Here is a 20,833-nt window from a genome sequence, read left to right as displayed (position 1 = left end):
TACCCGCTTTTAAGGATAGTAGAGAGGTTGTTCCCTTAAATGCTGACTTCAGGTCTTAAATAAGGGGTCCCACCCTCTCATTGGCCCGAGAAGGACTCAATTTAGTGATTGGATCACAAACCAATTGTTCATTAAAGGATCAATGGGACATAAGGAGAAAGATGTTATCTCAGGGGTAAAACAGCTTTTGACCCAAACATTATTACGGACAATCTATGAAGGGTTAACTTACTAATCATGGTTATATCGAATGGACTTAATATATCTACAGTGAAGGGAGTGCAACTATTGGCTTTAGTGGAGTAGCCCGGTAGTTAACGAAGGGTAGTTAATTAGGTTAAAGAGTTTAGCCGATTAATCGCGGATCGTTGGAGCTCATGATTTGTAGGTCCATGAGATCCCCCTACTAGCCCATATCGGACTAAACCTTAGAATAGTGTGATGAATGAATTTGAAGTGTTCAAATTTGATTTTTGGAGTAAAGCGGTAAATATATACGATATATTTAACCTAATGTTTAATTGTGAATTAAACATAAAAGAGAGAGAAAATATGATATATTTAAATAAGATTTAAATATCAAGATTATGAATAAGGATTCATATAGATTCGGATTATTGTTGGATTTAATATTAAATTAAATTTTTTAATTAATTATTTAATCTTAAAATTAATTATTAGAATTAATTTTGAAATTAAATGAAATTGGTCAAAATTGCATTAAAAGTTAAATTGGTTGATTAGGTTAAAAATACAATGAAAGTCAAATTGTTGACTTTTGATTTTGAAAGCCAAAAAGCCAAATTTGTTGACTTTGGACTTTGAGAGTCAAACTTTGCCAAGTTAGTGGAAAAATCCAACATTTGTAAGTGGGAAATGCCAACTTTTGCATGGCTAAACATTGTCTTCGTTTGAAGACACTTGTCCCACTAAATCCCACTTTGAATTAGTGGATTTTTTAGTGTCAAATTCTTTTCAAACTCAAAGTTGCATTTTGTGTATGTAAGACCTTTAAAAGGAAGAATTTCTTGTTTGTTTACAACTTGGCCAAGTGGAAATTGATGAGATTATGTGATACTCATGAGATTTTTCTCTCAAAAGACTTAACCTTTTTCCTCTCCAAATTGATGAGTTTGTAGGGATAAAAGTTCAAATCTAATTTGAGAATTTTCTTTTTTGATATTAAAAACTTCTTCTTTTAATGTATTTATTTCTCTTTGAAGATCTGGAATAGTTTGATTTTGTTTTAGGTTCGAATCGAAAAAATATTTCTTTAAGGCTATAATGTGTTATATCTTGATGTTTAGGTTCTTCAATAATAAGATCTTTGAGTTTTCAAAGTATTCTCTTTTAATTTTTGAATTCTCAATTTGACTAAAGCTTCAAAAAGAATCTTTCGGTCTTTTGAAATAACTTTTATATTTTTATTATATGTACATGTTTTTATTTGATTATCACTAAAGGATAATGATTGTTCAAAAACAGTATCGTCAATGTTTTCTTGTATTTCAAAAGTTTGATCATAAGAGGATTCTTCATTATTTTCTGAGGAAGAAAAATAGTAGATGGTTCTAATGAGTTTAACAATTGGATTTTGAGGTCTTCTTCTACTTCTAAACTATTAATTTTTCCTTTCATAAGACAGTTAGGGGTTATATGTCTCTTTTGCCTTCATTTGTAGCAAATACCTTCTTTTCTTTTCTTAGTAGCTTTATAATTTTTAAATCTTCTTTTTTATTTTTATACATAATTTTGTTTATTTTGAAAATATCTTTGGTTTCTATAGGGCCCTTGGTTCCTATAAGGTTTTCTATAATATTTTCGTTTAAATTTCTTGGTTTTTTTTTTTTTTTTTTGGTTCTGATGGTGCCTGAATTTTCTCATGTCCATATTGAGCACAAAAGGATCATAATTCTTGTTTTTGTTTATGAAATTTACTTTTCATTTTTGCTTTCAGTTTGAGGTCTATACATAAAACTAAACCTTCATTATCGATAAACTTGATTAATTCTTCATAGATTAAATTATTAAAATGAATTGTCCCTTGATATGTTTGTCTAATTGTTTGATGTACGTTTTTGGCAAATAGTTTTGATAATCCTAAGAGAAATTTTTCTTTCTAGTATTGATTATTGCAATCCGTTCGAGTGAACACTTTGTTTAGGAAAACATTTTTATACCATCTAAAATCTTGAAGTTTTGGACAAGTAAGATTAGAAAGAACTCCATAATTTCTTTCTTGAAATTAGACAAGTTCTCCTATAAAACTTTTAGTAATAGTGTAAATTAAGGTTGCAATGGCGTCTTGTGTTTGTTTTATTCCTGTACCATTTTGCTCAATTTTAATAGCAGCTAAGATTTTTGTGTTGTCTATTTGGGATACACAGTTATCCCACCATCCTTTTAAATTTCCAATAAATCCAGATATCAACATTTGGACAATCTGGTGATCAGTACTTTGGTGTACTTTATATGTTATAGTTGCTAAGGTCATCTCATGCATTAAATTTAGGATTTTATGTTCTATTATGTCACCTATATTCTATTCATAGATGTCATTACCAATATATTGAGCCTAGGTTAATTGATGTCCTTCTTTATATTGCATGGCAAGAAAAAGGTCTACAGTAATAGATTTTTACTATTGAATGTCTAGGATTTGTTATTTTCTAAAGAGTAAGATTCCAAAATTGATCTTCAAGCATCAGATCTAGAAGAAAGAGAGGGATTCCTGGGCTTGATCTACACTCTGACCCGTATGGTTAAGACATCCTTCAAAGATGGCCAACATTGTGACATCTTAGCCAGAGAAGAGCAACAAGAGCTATATTCAAGAAAGCTATGAAGAACTTCTTTGCCAGAATCAAAGTCTTCCTTAGTCGTCAAGAAGATAGACCTAGGCCAAGTCAGTTGTTAGTGCTCCTAAGATCATTGAAGCAATGCTACAAAAAAAGAAGATTTTGTACAAGAATGAGTCTCTTTCTGCTAGAGGGAATCATTTTTTCTCAATCAAGAATGTCTCACCTGGATAAATTGTCGATGTCGATGCTGATACCGATATCGGAGCAACATTAGGATATTAGGACTTAGGGCATGGCATTAGATTAGGGAAATGCTCTTTTGAAGGCCAACTAGCAATTCCAGAAAATGAGTTTGCTTATTGATCCAAGTAAGCATTAATGCAAAGTACCAACAGCTAGACGATAAGACCCCGTGCACCTTAACTATAGCTTCCCAGTGACAACCTTGATCGAATGTGTAGGATGTCTTCCAGTTTATTGACATCAAAGTTAATTTCATTGGGATATTCATTTATTGTGTTAACTTTGGATGTTGATGCATTTATATGTTTAGAAGCTTATGTAAGCTTAAATTTTGTAATTGAAGGTTAATTTTATCTAGGATACTGTTGGATTCTTTACTTGAAAAATTAATTAGTTTTAAATCCTTATCTGAAATTTCAAAAGATTTGAATAAGGGTTTTGTTTTATCAATCGGTTGAGGTTGAGATTTGATAGGATAATGTTGGGGTTCGAGTTTAGATTTTTATTCTTTCTACTTGGTTGGATATTGTATGTAAAATTTTATTGGAATAACTATTTTATAATTGTATACTTTTAATATCTTTTAATGTTGGTACTTTTGTTTCGTTTTTAGGTATGTCAATCATTTTGAAAGGAGAAGCTACTACTTCTTGATCATTGTTGTTTTGAAACTTAATTTCTTCTAAAGAATGATGTGTAAAAGTTATGTGTTTTGTAGGATTTGTAGTCTTTCATGTGAGAGAGAAGGTATTTGTGTTAATAGTTTGATATAAAGGGGATGTAATGTCTTGATAATATATCCTATGTTTCGTTCGGGGAAGAAATATATATGTATTTTAAGTTTTTCCATTGTTTTGTAATGTTCATCAGAAATCACTTTGTTCAATTTTGTTAAAGAATTAAAAAAAAAAGTATTTCTTAAAAAATTATTTTTGTCCGACCAAAATTCTTTATCAAGTTTTTATTAATAGTAAAGGGTTTACATATAGCAATTAATTGATTAATACTTCTGCATATCAGAATGAGTAGGAGATAAAGGTGGATTTTTTTCTTTTGTATAAAAAGGTCGTGGTATTATGTTATCAAATCGGACTCCTCGAAGGTTTATAAAAGTACTTGGCTAAGTAAGTTCATAAGTAATAGAAAATTTAGGAAGTTCTATTCTTGAAGATTGAAATTGTATTTCTTTACACTGTCATCTTCATTTTCAATAACTTGAGTTAATTTTGGATCTTCAGTTGAAGGTATAAAGGCACATTCTAAATTACATCTAGGATTATGAGTAATTTGATTCCAATATAGTATTTTTGGAGTAAAAGTATTCGGGTATTCGGTGTTGGCTTCCATTAAAAGAGTTTGATCTTTAGGGGAAGTCTTAAGAGCTTTAGGGGATAATTGTGTATACATTGATTTGTAATGTATTCAAATTTTGCTAGTATGGATTTAATACTTGGTTCCCAATCTATATTTAGAATCTTAATATCAAGCATTAAGGATTGAAATATGTTTGGATCATTTAATGAGACAGGAAAATATGGATAACAACTAAAGTAAACTAGTCCTTTTTCAAGATTTGATTCAACTATAGAAAAAACTGAGTTTGAAAATCTTCTATGTCTTTTATCATGTAATATTAAAAGAATTCGAGTATCTAGACCTATAAAGAGGTTTTACCACAACTTGAACTAATCTTATATGAAGAAATTTATATTTTTCTTGATGTTAAAGAATTGATTATTTGAGAATAAATGAAGAGTTTCTCAGAGTTTATTAACTGACTAATTGTTCTGTGGTCTTGATTAGATAATCTTGAAGAAAGTCAAATTTTCCTATTTGATTAACAAGTTTGGTATGTCCTAATTGTGGAGGTTTTTTTCTATTTTTATTATTTGAAGCTTTTAACTATTGACTATGGAGAGCTAAGAGTTATTTGCATAATCTTCAATTATGTTTGAGTCTTTTGTAATATGGGTTTTAGAGAGTAATTTTTCAATTAACATAGACATTAAAATTTAAAACTTAAAATATTAACAAATTTCCAATTATCTATTGTGAGAAATAAGCAAGATGCAAAAAATCTACAACACTAAAACATCAAGCTTACCAACGATTATTCAGTAGAAAATAATAGCATTATTTGATTATTATCACAAAGGGAGATTAGACAAATATTAAACAAAAGCTTGTAAGTAATTGATGGTAGGTTAACTAAAGTATTCCACCCTTAATGATGCATGCAATAAAATGCTCTAATACCATTTGAAGGTGACACGTGATGTTGTAGGTGGTAATGTGGGAGAAGTAGTGTTGATGCAGGGATGACACGGGATGTGTGCAAATGATGGTATGAGAAAATTTGGAAGGATGGTAGGAGGAAATTGATATAAAAGTTAGGTAAATGAAAATTTTTCCTAATACATATAAGTATAAGGGTCAATTTGATAAAAGTGAAAGTCTATAGTTAAAATTGAAAGAGTAAAAACACCCCCAAAGTATATAGTTAAATGAAATTATTTAGGTAGATTGCATTAGAGTCCATTTATCCACCCCCAAAGAATAACCGTCCCGTTCAAGGCAATATCCATATTCCGTATGGGAATGAAAATTTTCTAATATCCAAACAAACAGCTTCTTCAAAAGAACGAACCCCGCGAAGAACGGTTTTGTAAGGTTTTAGGGTTCGTTTCGAGCTTGAAGACAGTGACAGCCAACGAACAATTAGGGTTTTAAAATGGCTTCCCGTTGTCAGTTTTGGCTTCCGAAGAAGAACAGATTCTGTGCAGTTGCTCCCATTAACGATTCTAAGTACCACCGTCATTTCTCATCCCCTTCTATTTCTCTGGAATTTAATGGCTATTTCAATTGCTGAGTTCTCTAATAATTTTTCTTTCATTTCCGAAAATTTTGAAGATTTTGTGGCAATCACAGCTCCAGAGCTGATGGAGAAATGGTTCCATGTCCTGTAGACCCCTCTCAGTAAGTTTAATCTTTCTTTCTCATCTGTGTACTTAAGTGTTCGTCAACTCTGGTATATAGCTTCCAATTTGGTAACAATTCTTAGCCTTTATGTTCTCTATATTCACTTCTCTAGCTTTGTGCTTCGAGAAAATCTTGAAGGGCATGTAAAGAGGTGTCCATTATTGAAACAAACTCAATCCTTAGCTGTCCAACCGTTCTATCAAAAGGGCATCAATGCTGGGGAAGAGGATTTGTTGTCGTCGGAAGAATCGGATTCGGGTTTATCAGATTGCATTTCCTCTGAAATGAAGAGGAATATCGTTTATGGTATGTCTGGACCCCAATTTCATCGCCTTCTTGGAAAGATTAGAGCTCTTCATGATCTGATATGCAAGGATATTCAAGACTCTTATAAAATAAAGGAAGCTTGCAATATGTGGATTAAAGGGGAAATAGATAGGTAATTGTGTTGTTAGCAATTAATGGCTTTCATGGGACTTAATGGGTTTTCTAAAATATGCTCTGTTTTCTTTTGGGAAGGAAAATTCCATTTCAAGAGAAACATGTTCTGCAGCAGGCTTCAATTCTCGGAAACATGGAGGAATTTGGAATGCTGAGGAATTATGATGGAGGTGAACAATGTGAGGGTGAGCGATCAGATGGCAATAAAGCTAATGTCGTCCCCGCTGTGGTTGAGTTTGGAGCAGGAAGAGGCTACTTAACTCAAATGCTTGCCGATTGTTATGGTATCAAAAGGGTGTTTCTAGTTGAGAGGAAATCGTACAAACTGAAGGTTAAAATTCAAGATTTCACCCTTATGTACGTCTAGATTTTTAGCAATTTGATCAGTTAAATTTTGGCAATATGAAACTTCATTTAGCTTTACATCATTGTAAATTTATGTTTTTTTTGTTATGCAATGCAATTACTAGGCTGATCGATCACTGCGACAGAAAGAGAGCTTAATTTTAGAGCGTTTGAGAATTGACAGTAAGTTTTTGCAAACTTTGTTAATGTTTTTTTTCAAAAACTGTCTTTTAACAGGCTAGAGAAATACAGTATAATCATATACTTGCGTACCGAAATTGTTTATTGTGTCCTAAGTGCAGCATGATTAAGTTCTGTCGTGTTAATTCCATCTGATTCTTTATCTTGATGACGCAAGTATGGTTAAATTATTTCTTTCAGTTGAAGATCTAAACTTGAATGCTGTTGAAGCTCTGAGGCATAATTCTTACTTAGCAATTGGTAAACATCTCTGCGGGCCTGCAACAGGTTGTGAATTATAGCAATGAATGTATTGTAAACTATAGTTCTTACCCAAAGTAAAGATGTCTTAATTTCTACCCATTTGATTTCATAGATTTGGCTCTGAGATGTTGCCTTACCAAACAATCTTATCTTGCTGATACCGAACAGTGCAGAGATAAGCCAAAGTTGAGTGGTTTGGCGATAGCAACATGTTGTCATCACCTTTGTCAATGGAAGCATTACACAAGTAAGCAATCCTTTTACATCTTGCGAATATATGCTTCAAATGAGGTAGCTTTTTGAAGCAAGAGCTTAGCTCAATTGGCATTCGAGTGTACTAGTAACCACGAGGTCTGTAGTTCGAATCCCCTTATCCGCAATTGTTATACTGAAAAAAGATGAGGTAGCTTTTTTCTTTTCTTTTTTTTAACTTTAGACAAAAGCAGTTCCCAGTGCTCAGTAGTTGTTTAAAAATGATCTTCCCTGCAGATAAGAGGTATTTATTAGAACTGGGAATCACAAAAGAAGAATTTCTTGCTATTACATGGTTCACTAGTTGGGCAGTGGATGCTAGTCACAGTGAAGATATTTCAGACGTTTCTGACTCGAAAACATATCTTCAATATAGGTATCCTCTATCATGCGATGTGTACACAAATTTTACTTTTTCTGTTCATATTGCAACCTCCTGATGGATGATGGGCATTTTACGTAGGTTTTACTGAATTCTTGTATCATTGCAGTGAAAATGAAGGCGATCAAATGAATGGAAGCACGGTAGACGACATTGTAAAAGATATGAATACAGTGGAAAGGGCAGTCCTGGGATTTATGTGCAAGGAGATTATTGATATGGGAAGACTAATGTGGCTGAAGGAATATGGGTTGGAAAGTCAGCTTGTTAAGTATGTCCCATCTACCATTTCCCCTGAAAACCATTTACTGATTGCTAAATGCAGAAATTTTTGTGCTACTTAGATGCTGTATAATTGAAATTTTAATGGTTTATTGTGATGAGAATAAGTGGATTAACATTTACTCTTGAACAGTTTTGCCTATTTGGTTGTGGTTCAAAAACAAGCTTTGAAAACCAAGGATGTGATGACGTAAGAGATCACATTTTTTTTTTTTCTTGGTTTCTTAAAATGTGTTTGGTTGTTTTCAGATTGTGACATCTCAATTTGAATCTTCAAGTTAGGTACACATTTAGTTCTAAAATTTGACAATAGTAAATAACAAATGTATGTTTAGTTTCGGCTTTGTCTAACTATTTGGATTTTGGTTTTTAGTTTTTAAAATTTAAGCCTATAAACACCACTTTCACTTTTAAATTTTAAATTTCTTGTATTCTTGTCTACTTTTTACTAATGTTTTAAAAAACTGAGAACTAAAAAAAATGGACCTTCCTTTTGGCAACCATTTTGTCTTTGATCTTTGATTTTTTAGATTTGTCTTTTTAGCTAAATTTTAAAAACTAGTTTTTCTAGTTTTCAAATTTTGAAAAAACAATAGTAAAATTTGATGACAAAGTAAGAAACTTAAACTTTTATATTTCCATTTATTTAGTCTCTTCTCTTAGCTTTTAAAATTATGTAAAATGTCCATGAACTTTAGATACCCTTCTAAGTTTTTAAACTTTCAATTTTGTATTTAAGGGATAATGACATAAAAAATTTAAATTGATAATTGATCTTTCAATATCAAATTAAATTTTATTCTGAATGAAACTCTATTTTAATTATATATTTAGATTATATGTAAATTAAAAAAGAAATATCAAGAATTTATTAAGATACTGAATTAAAAATTTCAAGAATCTATGGTACACAATTTTAGGCACTTTTTAAAATCCACGAACGAATTCAAAGTTCCTAAATCTGTGCAATTGAAGAGTTATATAGACATAAGATATACACAAAAAATAGAGATGTAGGGTATCGAATCCGAATCCTATTCCTCTCGCATGCAAAGCGAGTGCTGTAGAGCTACTCTTATTTTATTCTTCGACATTTTGTTTGAGTATCGATTGGTGTTCAAGTTCCACACTCGAACGTTTCTGCTTGTCGGCCAAGAAAGATTTTAATAAGATTTTTCTCAATGAAAACAGCAAAAATCCAAATCCATTTTCTCATCTCTTACGTAAGATTCCACTTCCCAATTTCACTCCACCATTAATTTAAACCTAATCTCTCTCCTTTCTCCATCACTCGCTCTTCACTTTCGCCACTTCCCTAAATGGATAACCCCACCGGCGCCGTCCTCTTCACCACCATCGGCCTCCAACAATACGGCTTCGATATCTTCTCTGTTCCACTCAATTCTCCCACCACCGAACACCGCCTCACCGATGGAATCTCCGTCAATTTTAACGCTCAATTTCTAGATAACCAACTTTCCGTCGTCTTCATCTCTGAACGCTCCGGCTCCTCTCGAATTTACCTCTCCGATTCCCCTAATTCCGCCCCTAAATTGCTCCCTTCCGCCCCCGGAAGCTTCTTTCACGACCGACCCATCGTCAGAAATGATCGACTCTTTTTCATCTCTGCTCATGAAAACCCCCAAAAGCCCTTCACGAGCTGGTCTGCTCTGTATTCCACTTCGTTGGACGGTGGCGATTCGATTACCCGGCTGACTCCTCCTGGCTCCGTCGATTTCAGTCCGGCGGTTTCAAAAAGTGGGAAGTTTGTGGCGGTTGCTTCTTATGAATCTCGTTCTTGGGGCGGCGAATTTCACGAACTCCACACAGCAATTGTTGTTTTTAAATCTTCTGACCCAAATCGTCGGGTTGTGGTTGCCGGTCGGGGTGGATGGCCGTCGTGGTCCGGTGACTCCACTGTCTTCTTCCACCGGAAGGCCGACGATGGGTGGTGGAGCATTTTCAAAGTGGAGATTCCTGAAAAACTCGATTCCTCCGTTTCCTCTGTTTCCCCGGTTCCGATCAGGGTCACTCCGGCGGGTCTCCATTGCTTCACTCCGGCTGCCCTGAACGACAGCAAACGACTTGCCGTTGCTACACGAAGAGCCGACAGTAAATTCCGACACATCGAAATTTTCAATTCCGAATCGGACGAATTCATCCCAATTACCCAGAAATTGAATCCCGATTTCCATCATTACAACCCATTTATCTCGCCCGATTCCAATTCCATCGGGTACCACCGATTCCGCGGCGAGTCAGCTCAGAGCGAGTTAACAATTCCATATCTCGACCCGGTAATTTCCCCAATTAAAGAACTCCGTATGATCCGAATAAACGGCTCGTTCCCAACGCCGTCACCCGACGGCGATTTAATCGCGTTTAATCCCAATTTCAACGGATTACAAATCATCAAATCGGACGGTTCAAAATGTTGGACCGTTTTAAAAGATCGAACCGCTTTTTACAATTCGTGGAGCCCATCGGAAAAAAACGTGATTTACACTTCGTTAGGGCCCATTTTCGGGGAGGTAACAGTGACGGTTCAGATTGCTCGGATCACGATCAACTCTGATGATCTCAACAGTGGTGATGGTGATGAAGTTGCCAGTGAAGTGAAGATTCTCACAAAAGACGACACCGGAAACAACGCCTTTCCGGCGTGCTCGCCGGATGGTAAGTTTCTGGTCTTCCGATCCGGTCGGTCGGGACACAAGAATCTTTACATCATCGACGCCGTGAACGGCGAGTTTGACGGCGAATTACGACGGTTGACCGACGGACCGTGGATCGACACGATGCCAAGTTGGTCGCCGACGGGAGATCTCATAGTATTTTCTTCAAACATGCATAATCCAAAAAACACCGAAGCATTTAGTATTTACGTCATTAGACCCGACGGTTCGGGGTTGAGGAGAGTACACGTTGCTGGACCGGAAGGGTCTAGTGACGTGGGTAGAGAGAGGATTAACCACGTGTGTTTTAGTAGGGACGGGGAATGGCTTTTATTTACGGCGAATTTGAGTGGGGTGACAGCGGAGCCAGTGTCTTTCCCCAATCAGTTTCAGCCTTATGGCGATTTGTTTGTGGTGAGATTGGATGGAACCGGGTTGAGGAGGCTGACGTGGAATGGATATGAAAACGGGACTCCTACGTGGTATTATGGGAGTGAGCTGGCGCTTTATGGGTTGAGTTTGAAAGATGAGGTAGTTGGTGAGAAGTTGAAAGGAGAGTTTGATGAACCGCTTTGGATAACGTTTGATTGATATATGTGCCACGTGGATTTTTTTTTTTTTTTTTTTTTTTTTTTTAAGATTTGGTTGAATTCTAAAATAAAAAAGGAACATTCTATACAATTGAATTTTGGTTGATAGCATTCCAACTTTCCGATGGGAATGTATAATTTTAGGCTTGACTATACGTGTGGTTTATGAGTTATATTGTTTCATCAATGTATGTCTTTTCACAAATAATCAAATCCAAGAAAAGACACTACTATTTAAATTGTCATTAATTAATATATAAATATATATTTTCTCCAATTTGTATTTGAATGTTTTCACGAGTACTTTTCTTCTCTAATTTTTTTTTTTATAAATTTGTTGAAATTCGGTTTATATTTAGTGAGAATTATAAAAGAAAAAAAAATGTCCCTGAACTTTACACTTTGTATCAAAAATGTGATTGAAGTTTCAAAAATTTCAAAATACTCTTAAACTTTAAAAAAAAAAGTTCAAAAAATACCCTTGTTAGTTTTGGATGGAAACCATTTAAGTTTTGTTTCAAAAATGTCCTTTAACTTTCAAAACTTTCAAAAATACCTTAACAAAAGTTCAAAAGTACCTCGGCCGTCAGTATTTGAACAAAAATCGTTAATTCCTCGTGACAAAAATGACTTTAAAAATTAAAAAAAAATAAAAAATGTTCCAACTGATCAATTTGTTTGAAGTTTTTTAAAATTTGAAAGAATCAATTTTAAAATGAATTATATAGATATCCTCATTTTGTTCATATAACTACTTTCACATTTCTCTTAATTTTTCAATTCTTAGCTTATACAAAATTTTTCAACAACCAAAAGAAAAACCAAAATTTTAAGTTAAAACATAAAATACTACAAAATTTCACAAAATTTCGAAATCAAAATATCCTCTTGAAACATACCAAAACGATAAATAGTCAAATAAAAAAAGTATCAGCCTAAATCATGTTAGTTCTTAGTAATTTAATATTTATTTTAGTTCCTAGATAGGTTATCGAGCAAAAGAAGTTGTCTGGACGTTTCAAATGTAATTTGGGCTTAAATTGAGCAATTAGCAAGCAATGGGGAGGCAAAACGGTGAAATCGAGTAAGGGGAGGTACGACGTTGTGCAAGTACTATGAACACTTGTGTCCCACGTCATTCATAGAGACAGTTTGCTAGGCAAGCGTTACAGTCCTACCCTACGGCACCACATCGCTCTTCATTTGATACTCGTGCATGAAGAGGCACTCCTGCTCTCCAACGCTTCATGAGGGAGCCTTCAGCGTCGCAACGTTTTGGTATGTTTTGGTTGTTGAGAAAACTAGTGTAAGCTAAGAATTGAAAAATTAAGAAAAATATGAGAGTGCCTATATGTATCATAAATAGTCAAATACTTTTTTTATTTAACTATTTATCGTTTCGGTATGTTTTAAGAGGAGATTTTGATTTTGGAATTTTGTGAAATTTTGTGGTATTTTATGTTTTAACTTAAAATATTTGTTTTTATTTTGGTTGTTGAGAACATTGGTGTAAGCTAAGAATTGGAAAATTAAGAAAAATATGAGATTACCTATAAGAAAAAAGTGAGGATATGTATATAATTTATTTTTAAATTAGTTTTTTCGAACTTAAGAAAACTTCAACCAAGTGTATAAGTAGGAGCATTTTTTTATTTTTTTTTTATTTTTAAAGTCATTTTTGTCACGAGAATTAATGATTTTTGTTCAATACTAATAGTGAAGGTGTTTTTGAACTTTTATTAAGTTAAGGGTATTTTTGAAACGTTTTGAAAATTCAGGGATATTTTTTAAACAAAACTTTAATGGTTTCCATCCAAAACTAATAGTAAGGGTATTGTTTGAACTTTTTTTTAAAAGTTTAAGGGTATTTTTGAAATTTTTGAAACTTTAACGATATTTTTGACACAAAGTGTAAAGTTCAGGAACATTTTTATAATTTAACCTAGTTCGTTTGATCTTATGGATGAAGTGCTACTTACATAATAAAAAAAAAAAGATAATCTATTCTATCATAAATTCATAGGAGACAATTACTCATGAAACGTAGGCATTAGGATGAGTAAAACTATCTTAAGGAGACAATATGAAATCGTAAGATTCAAATTCTCTTATGTATATAAGATTATGTATTTTATGATATTTTGTGATACTATGCATATAACAAATTTTTCTTTTTGTTTTCGAAATGATAATTCAGTTGTTTAATTACAATCTAGCTTTTTATGTTTGAAAAATCAATTTACCTTATATGATCATGTTAGAATATCACTTTTATAGGTGGATGATATTGTGATTTGTGATTTTATAAATGTGTTCTTTCTTTTTTATTCTATACTACTAAAAAGAATTGATTCTGTTCCTAGAAAAAATATGTCCAATTCATTTGAAAAATGTGGTTGGACAGCTATTATAAGAAGTTGAAATTTTATTGGGTGGAACTGGAAGATAAATGCCAAAGTTGTTGAAAAGAAAATTTATAGTAATTAAGAAAACAAGGGAGGAGAGTAATTTTTATTTTTGTAAGTTTACAATTCATCCCACCTATCATGAGGGTCATTATGACTATCAAATAAAAATAGGCGTAAATTATCAACCAAAAAATTCTTAATGGATTTATTTATAAAAATTTAAGATTTATTGAAACAATTATAAATGAAATTTTAATTAATATAACCAAGCTTTTATTAAAATATCATTTCGGCCTATATAATTTTAATTTCATACTAATTTAGTTTGGAGAAAATTGCAAAAATCACCCATAAATTATGGAATTGGTTTCCGTCACAGGCGTGAACTTTCGGTTTGATCAATTATCCCCTTATGAATTTTTTAATGATTGCTATCAACCCCTTTTATTAAATTAATTTTTAATTGTTGATTTTGGTGGTTTCTTCCTTTTCTCTCATTCTCTCTCCTCCATCTTCATCATCTTCTTTCTCATCTCAAAATTGACATTTGATGAAATCCTTCAACATTGGTCCTAATAAAATTCGGCCAAGAAACCCCAAATGCTCATCAGTGATATGAAGATTGTGTCGATGCATCTAAGAGCCAATCCAATATGTCTGATATTGTTCATCACTACCAATTCCCTTCATAAATAAAAAATTTGACCGTCTACATTACGTCAACAATCGTGTGATCTTCTTCGACCACCGCCACCCCTCTGTTGCACCCTCTTCCACGAGCAATGCCTCTGCAACCTGACCAAACCGAGCTTTGGTTTTGAGAAACTAGTGGAGTGGGATTACCATAAGTTAAGCGAGCAAAGTCAGCAACACGGTGGAGAAATTCTCAATAAGAATGAGTTGGGATTTGGGATCGATTCGAAGGCTAAGAGAATGACGGAGACAGTGACGGAAACTGATGCAGCGGGTTGAGGTATTAAGTTAAATCTGTGGTCAAGCAAGGGAAGTCCATCCCTAAAGAGGAGAGAAGACTCTCTAAAAACAATGTTTTATTTCAAAGATAATCAAAAGCTCCCTATTATAAACCCTAAATTAGCTATTTATACTTACAAGAAAATGAGACAATTAACTAAGTAATCTAAATTAATAACTAAATTAAATATTAACTAAAATATACTAATTATATTCTAGTTCTGAGAAACGACATTGAGTACCTAGAAGCATCTGGAGTTCTCTAGAGTACTCTGTTTCATTTTAGTGGAGCAAGGGCTTTCACAAAGGAAGAGAATAGCAGCGAGAAAAACGATGAAGGGGACGAGGGCGAGAAAAGAAGAGGGATTATTAGAGAAAAGAATGTAACAGAGATCGGTGAAAATGGTGGTGCTAAGAGCAATGTAGCCTTTTAGAATTTTGGAAATAGTACCTCTGTTTCGTTGGGATTTCCTAAGTGAGTAACAAGCATGTTGGAAATATCTAAAAAATCTGGGTGTGATTGTAAAGAGCGATGTAACCTTTTAGAATTCTGGAAGTTTCTCGTTGATGAAGAAACAACGAGAGAGAGATTAGAATGGAGAGGGAGGAGAGAGAACAAAAGAGAGGAAGGAGAAACTACAAATATCTAAAAATTAATTTAATAAGAAACTACAAGGACATAATTGATCAAGTTGAAAGTTTATGGGTATGATTGTAACTAATCTCATAGTTAAGAGGTGATTTTTGTAATTTTTCCTTTAGTTTTTAAAGGAGTGTTCGTGGGTTGGGTTGATGAACTGTTTAGACCTGACCCAATTGTTTTGGTTGTAAATTTCTTCAACCCAAATAACCTTTATTAAAAAATGAACCCAACCCAACCATGAAATATTTGGATTGGGTTGGTTCGGGTTACTCGAATTATTTCTTTAAAATTTTATTCTAAAAATAAGTAAACTGTAAATACGTAAAAATTTGATTTATTATTTTTATATATTGAATTAAGATCAACAACTCGGTTTCAATTTGTATAATCATTTTCTTTTCAAATTGCTATGAAACAATTTGGAAAATTTTCACAAGTAGAAAAAATGTCAAACTATTTACACAAATAGCAAAAAAAAAAAAAAAAAAAAAAAAAAAAAAAAAAAAAAAAAAAAAAAAAACACTGATAGACAATGATAGACTTCTATTAGCGTCTATCACATGGTATCAATGATAGACTTCTACTAGTTTCTATCATCGATAGACACTGATAGATTTCTATCAGTCTCTATAAAAAAAAAAAAAAAATTGCTATTTTGTGTAAATGTTTTCCTTAATTTTCTAATTTGTGTAAATAATTGTATTATTAGTAACAAATATAACATAATTTTAAATTAATGATAAGTTCAGACTATATTAGGTAAACTCATAAACCAACCCAACCCATAAAATTTTCATGTATTTCAACCCAACCCAAAGCAAATGAGTTAAATAACCAAGCGAAATCACACGAGTTAGGTTGATTGGTTTTTTTGGGTCATCGAATTTTTTTGAACACTCCTAGTTTCTATACTTTCAAATGTCTAGTTTTAGTAGTCTATTTTTTAGTTTAAATAAATTAATTTTAGAAATAGTATTTCTTGTTAGTTCGTTTTATATTTTTCCTTAAAAAAATTGTGAGTAAAAATTGTGAGTTTGTCTAATTAGCATTCTAATATTTTCGCATGATGTCATTTTTTTCCCAAAAAAAATTATTATTTAACCATTTTAAATAAAAATTAATTTTGAATGACTAAATTTAATATTTATTGGGAGCATTAACACTAAGGCTTTATTTAGTAATCATTTCATTTTTTAGTTTTTGGTTTTTGAAAATTAAGCATACAGACCCTACTTCCACCTTCAAATTTCTTTCTTTATTGTCTACTTTTACCAATGGTTTAAAAAACCAAGCAAGAATTTAAAAACTAAAAAAATTAGCTTTTAACAACTTGTTTTTGTATTAGGAATTTGGTTAAGAATTCAACTATTGTACTTAAAAAAGATGCACAAAAAAAAAAAACTAAATAGTTACTCAAGAAAACTAAAATTTAAGATTTCTTGAAATTACATATACTAAATTAGGACAATTAGAAGTGTGTTTGGATCGATTTTCAAGTGTTTAATTTTGAAAGGAAAATATTTTTAATAAAATTTTTAATATTTGGTAACCACTCTAAATGACTTTTTAAAAAGGAGTGAAAATGTTTCCTCACTCGCTACTCTTCTTTTGTGTATCCTCTCTCCTAAATTTCTCAAATTCACTCTGATCTCCTCTGTTATTGCTCCTCCAAGGTCTTCATCAAGATTCAAAAAACAATGCTTGTAAGTCGCTCGATGCCTCGTCTTGACCAACCATGAGGTTCAGGATTCGATCGAGAACACAATTTGAGATTGCGCTTTATTTGTTTTTCATTTTCTTCTATCTTTGTTTACTTTTATACTGCATTTTGGGTCATTTTTCCCTTATCTCAAGTGAATACAACTTCAAAATTTATGAATGTAAATAAGAATTTTTTCCAATTTTATTGTTTGTCACCTTAATCATCTAAAAATACAATCTATCTCATCGTTGTATTAAAAAGTTAACATAATCTTAATAGTAGGAATCAAGATAGGTATTTTTTGTTGGAAATGGCAACACCCTCAAGATAGCAACAAACGGTCTGAAGCTGAACCTATAAAGCAAAAGCTCGTTATAAGCTGAGTCGCGGAGCTTACTCTCTTTAAGATGTTTCGCGGCTCTGTCCAAGTGTGCAAGAAGGTTAGGAATTATTGTCATGTCGTCCCTAAGATAAAACAACCTAAAAAAGACTCGACCAGAAATGCACCATTACTGACCGAAATACACATATTTCTGACTAAATGCTTGGAAAACAAAAACGGGGAAAGAAAAACCAAAGGAGAGCGATCGAGAATGGAAGAGAATGAAAATGAATGTTCAGCTCTGAACTACTGGAAGGCGCACCTTTTATAGGCCTTCAGAGCTGAACTGCCGCGAGAGGGAAATGCGTTTAGCCTCTGAACGTGCGCGTGGAAGGCAGACGGGGAAGACCGAGAAGGCCAACTGACAAAATATTATTATTATTATTCCTTTTAATAACTAAATAACAAAAATATTTTATTGAAAAATAATCACACAATGCACTTCGCCACGCTCGTCCGATCGGGCAGACAGTGGCAGTGCGCGTGTGGGACGTCTACCAAATCCACATTGGTTTATCTCCTCACTCCTTCCAAAACATGGGTACCCCTTGGGACTCAAACCCATAGCCCAAAGTTAGAGTACAAGAAGGAGATTCCCTTTTCAAAATCTACCAATTTGGGATTCTCAACCAAAGGTTGGCTCCCTTTAGTTTTTTTTCTTTTTTAAAAACAAAGTTAAATTTTCACCCAACAACCTTCCACTTGAAAATTTAAACATAAGAAAAGACAAATTTTTCATCGAGCGGTTCCAATTTATCCAACACTGTGCATAAGTAAAGTTGTCTTACGACTTGAACCTTTATGTAGTGTAGATGATTCAGAATATACTAGAGTAACCCTTGATTTTGAACTCTATCTCTAACAACATCTTACACATAGTGTCATTAGGGTATAGTTCGAAAGCCCGTGCTTTAAGGCCTAGCACGTGTATCCCGGTTTAGTGAGCGCTCTAGAAAGTTAGCCTAAAAAACTCCATAGGAAGCGACCCTCACTTTCACATTCACATAGGTGAGTCTATCAAGAGTACTTTTGTAGCTAGGTACCCCACTTGTCATCAAGTATAGTAAGAACTGAGTTTAACCTCTCTTAAGCTTCAATATATCACGCTCAGACTCTAAGTCATAAGAATGAACTCTGTGTTTATTTTAGCATGATTCACTACATATCATTTGTGATCCGTTATTACCCGTTGAACCTGTTTCTTAGGATCTTCAGTCTACAAGTTGGGATTTCCTCACAGTGATTCATCTTTCTATAGGCATGAATCCCATCCTTTCTGAGGTTTTGAAAACCTTCCCTCTGGCCAGTCCTTTCGTCAAAAGATCTGCCAAATTTTCATCAGTAAGTATATGATCCACTCTAACTGCACTAGTAGTGAGAAACTCTCTAATGATATTGTGTTTACATCGTATTTTTCATCTCTTTTCATTGTAGTAATGGTTCTGAACTTTTGCGATTGCTACAGTACTATTGCAATGGATCAATATGGCTGGTACCAGCTTTTTCCATAAGAGAATCTTTTATAGCAGACTTCTAAGCCAACCTACTTCTTCGCTAGTTATCTCTAGTGCTATCATTTCTGACTCTATTGTAGATTGGGCTAAAATAGTCTGTTTCTTGGACTTCCAAGAGATAGCTCCGCCTACTAATTAAAGATATAGTCACTTATAGCATTAGAATCATCCGAAAGGAAGTTCCAGTCAACATCGCTAAACCCTTCTAAGACAGGGGGAAACTTCTGAAAATGTAATCCTAGGTTTTCAGTTTTCTCAAAGTACCTCATAACTCTTTTTATAGCATTCCAATGCTCTTTACTAGACCGTCTTGTAAACCTACAAAGTAATCTTACAGCATAAGCTATGTCAGGCCTAGTGCAATCAGCAGTATATCTAAGACTGCCTATGATGCTCGGATACTCAGATTGATTAACACTATCACCAGTGTTTTTGAACAACTTAACACTAGGGTCATAAGAAGTACAAGCTGGTTTACATTCAAAATAATTATATTTCTTTATAATCTTTTCTACATAGTGAGATTGATCCAAAGAAATTTCTTTTCAGACCTAGTCACTTTTATGCCTAAGATTACACTAGCTTCCCCAAGTCTTTCATGTCAAAGTTTGCACTCAATATAGATTTCATATCATTTATGACGTGCAAGTTTGACCCAAAGATTAGAAGATCATCTACATATAGACACAGGATAGTGCAAAGATTATTTTCAACTTTATGGTAGATGCATTTGTCACTTTCATTAACCTTGAAACCTTTAGATAGGATTAGGTTATCAAACTTTTCATGCCATTACTTTGGAGTTTGTTTCAGACCATAGAGAGAATTGTCGAGTTTACATACCTTATTTTCTTGACCATGGACTATAAAACCCCCAAGTTGTTCCATGTAGATCTCTTCTTTAAGTTCATCGTTTAGGATGGTGATCTTTACATCCACCTGATGTACTACGAGGTTATAAAGAGCAGCGAGAGAAAACAGGACACAGATTGAGGTAATTCTAGTGACAGAGGAGAAGGTGTCAAAGAAGTCTACGTTTTCTCTTTGTCTAAAGCCCTTTTTCCACTAACCTAGCTTTAAACTTGTCAATTGTTCCATTAGGTCTAAGTTTCTTCCTTAAGGTCAATTTTCACCCTATTGCCTTGCACCTAAGGGTAGATCTACTAAGTGCCAAGTCCTATTTAACTCAAGAGAGTCTATCTCATCATTTATGGCTTGTGTTGCCATAAGTTGGCATCAATGAAGGACAAGGTAACTTTTAGATCTTTGGGATCTTCTTCTACAACATAGAAAGTCAACCCCAAAATACTTGGTGGTTTTAGTTCTTTTGCTTCTTCTAGGTTATGGATCGGTTTCCTCTATAGAGGTAGGATTTCTAACTAGGGTTAGACCACTGGATCCTGAACCCCTACTATTCCTTTATTTAAAAGGAAATCTATCCTCAAAGAAGTCGACATCATTTGACTCAATGATAACTTGATTTAATAGATTATAGAACCTATAGGCTTTACTATTTATGGTATAACCTATAAAGACGCACTCATAGGCTCTACTGGTTAGCTTTTTTCTTTTAGGGTCTGGAACCCTTACATAGGCTAGACAACCTCAAGTTCTAAAATATGACAAGTTTGGTTTTCTATTCTTGAGGATTTCGTAGGGTGAAGTGGTGTTTTTAGACTTTAGAATTCTATGTAGGACATAACAAATGATAAGGATGATTTCACCCCACCAATAAGGCGCAGTTTTTGAACTAAGTAAAATAGCAACTACTAGCTCAA

General features: G+C 33.4%; 2 protein-coding genes across 3 annotated transcripts; both read left to right on the top strand.

Moving 5' to 3' along the window:
- Positions 1–5,611: 5,611 nt before the first annotated feature.
- LOC120085198 (tRNA:m(4)X modification enzyme TRM13 homolog) lies at positions 5,612–8,291 on the top strand. Of its 2 annotated transcripts, none has more exons than XM_039041088.1 (9): positions 5,612–5,849; positions 5,955–6,020; positions 6,106–6,462; positions 6,543–6,795; positions 6,935–6,992; positions 7,191–7,277; positions 7,366–7,500; positions 7,743–7,881; positions 7,997–8,291. In XM_039041088.1, exons 1-9 carry the CDS (start codon positions 5,776–5,778, stop codon positions 8,229–8,231), a joined length of 1,404 nt encoding a protein of 467 aa, XP_038897016.1. In that variant the 5' UTR covers positions 5,612–5,775; the 3' UTR covers positions 8,232–8,291. The 2 variants fall into 2 exon arrangements, with proteins under 2 accessions (XP_038897016.1, XP_038897017.1); XM_039041089.1 differs by having other exon boundaries at positions 5,615–5,849; positions 6,136–6,462.
- Positions 8,292–9,173: 882 nt separating this feature from the next.
- On the top strand, positions 9,174–11,723 carry LOC120086912. Its single transcript, XM_039043720.1, has one exon. The coding sequence runs from the start codon at positions 9,489–9,491 to the stop codon at positions 11,433–11,435; it is 1,947 nt and encodes a 648-aa protein (XP_038899648.1). The 5' UTR covers positions 9,174–9,488; the 3' UTR covers positions 11,436–11,723.
- Positions 11,724–20,833: the final 9,110 nt, after the last annotated feature.

This window comes from Benincasa hispida, chromosome 9 (assembly GCF_009727055.1).
Source record: "Benincasa hispida cultivar B227 chromosome 9, ASM972705v1, whole genome shotgun sequence".
NCBI lineage: Eukaryota > Viridiplantae > Streptophyta > Magnoliopsida > Cucurbitales > Cucurbitaceae > Benincasa > Benincasa hispida.
Note: the sequence above shows the minus strand (reverse complement) of the source record. Positions and strands in the feature narration are given on the sequence as shown.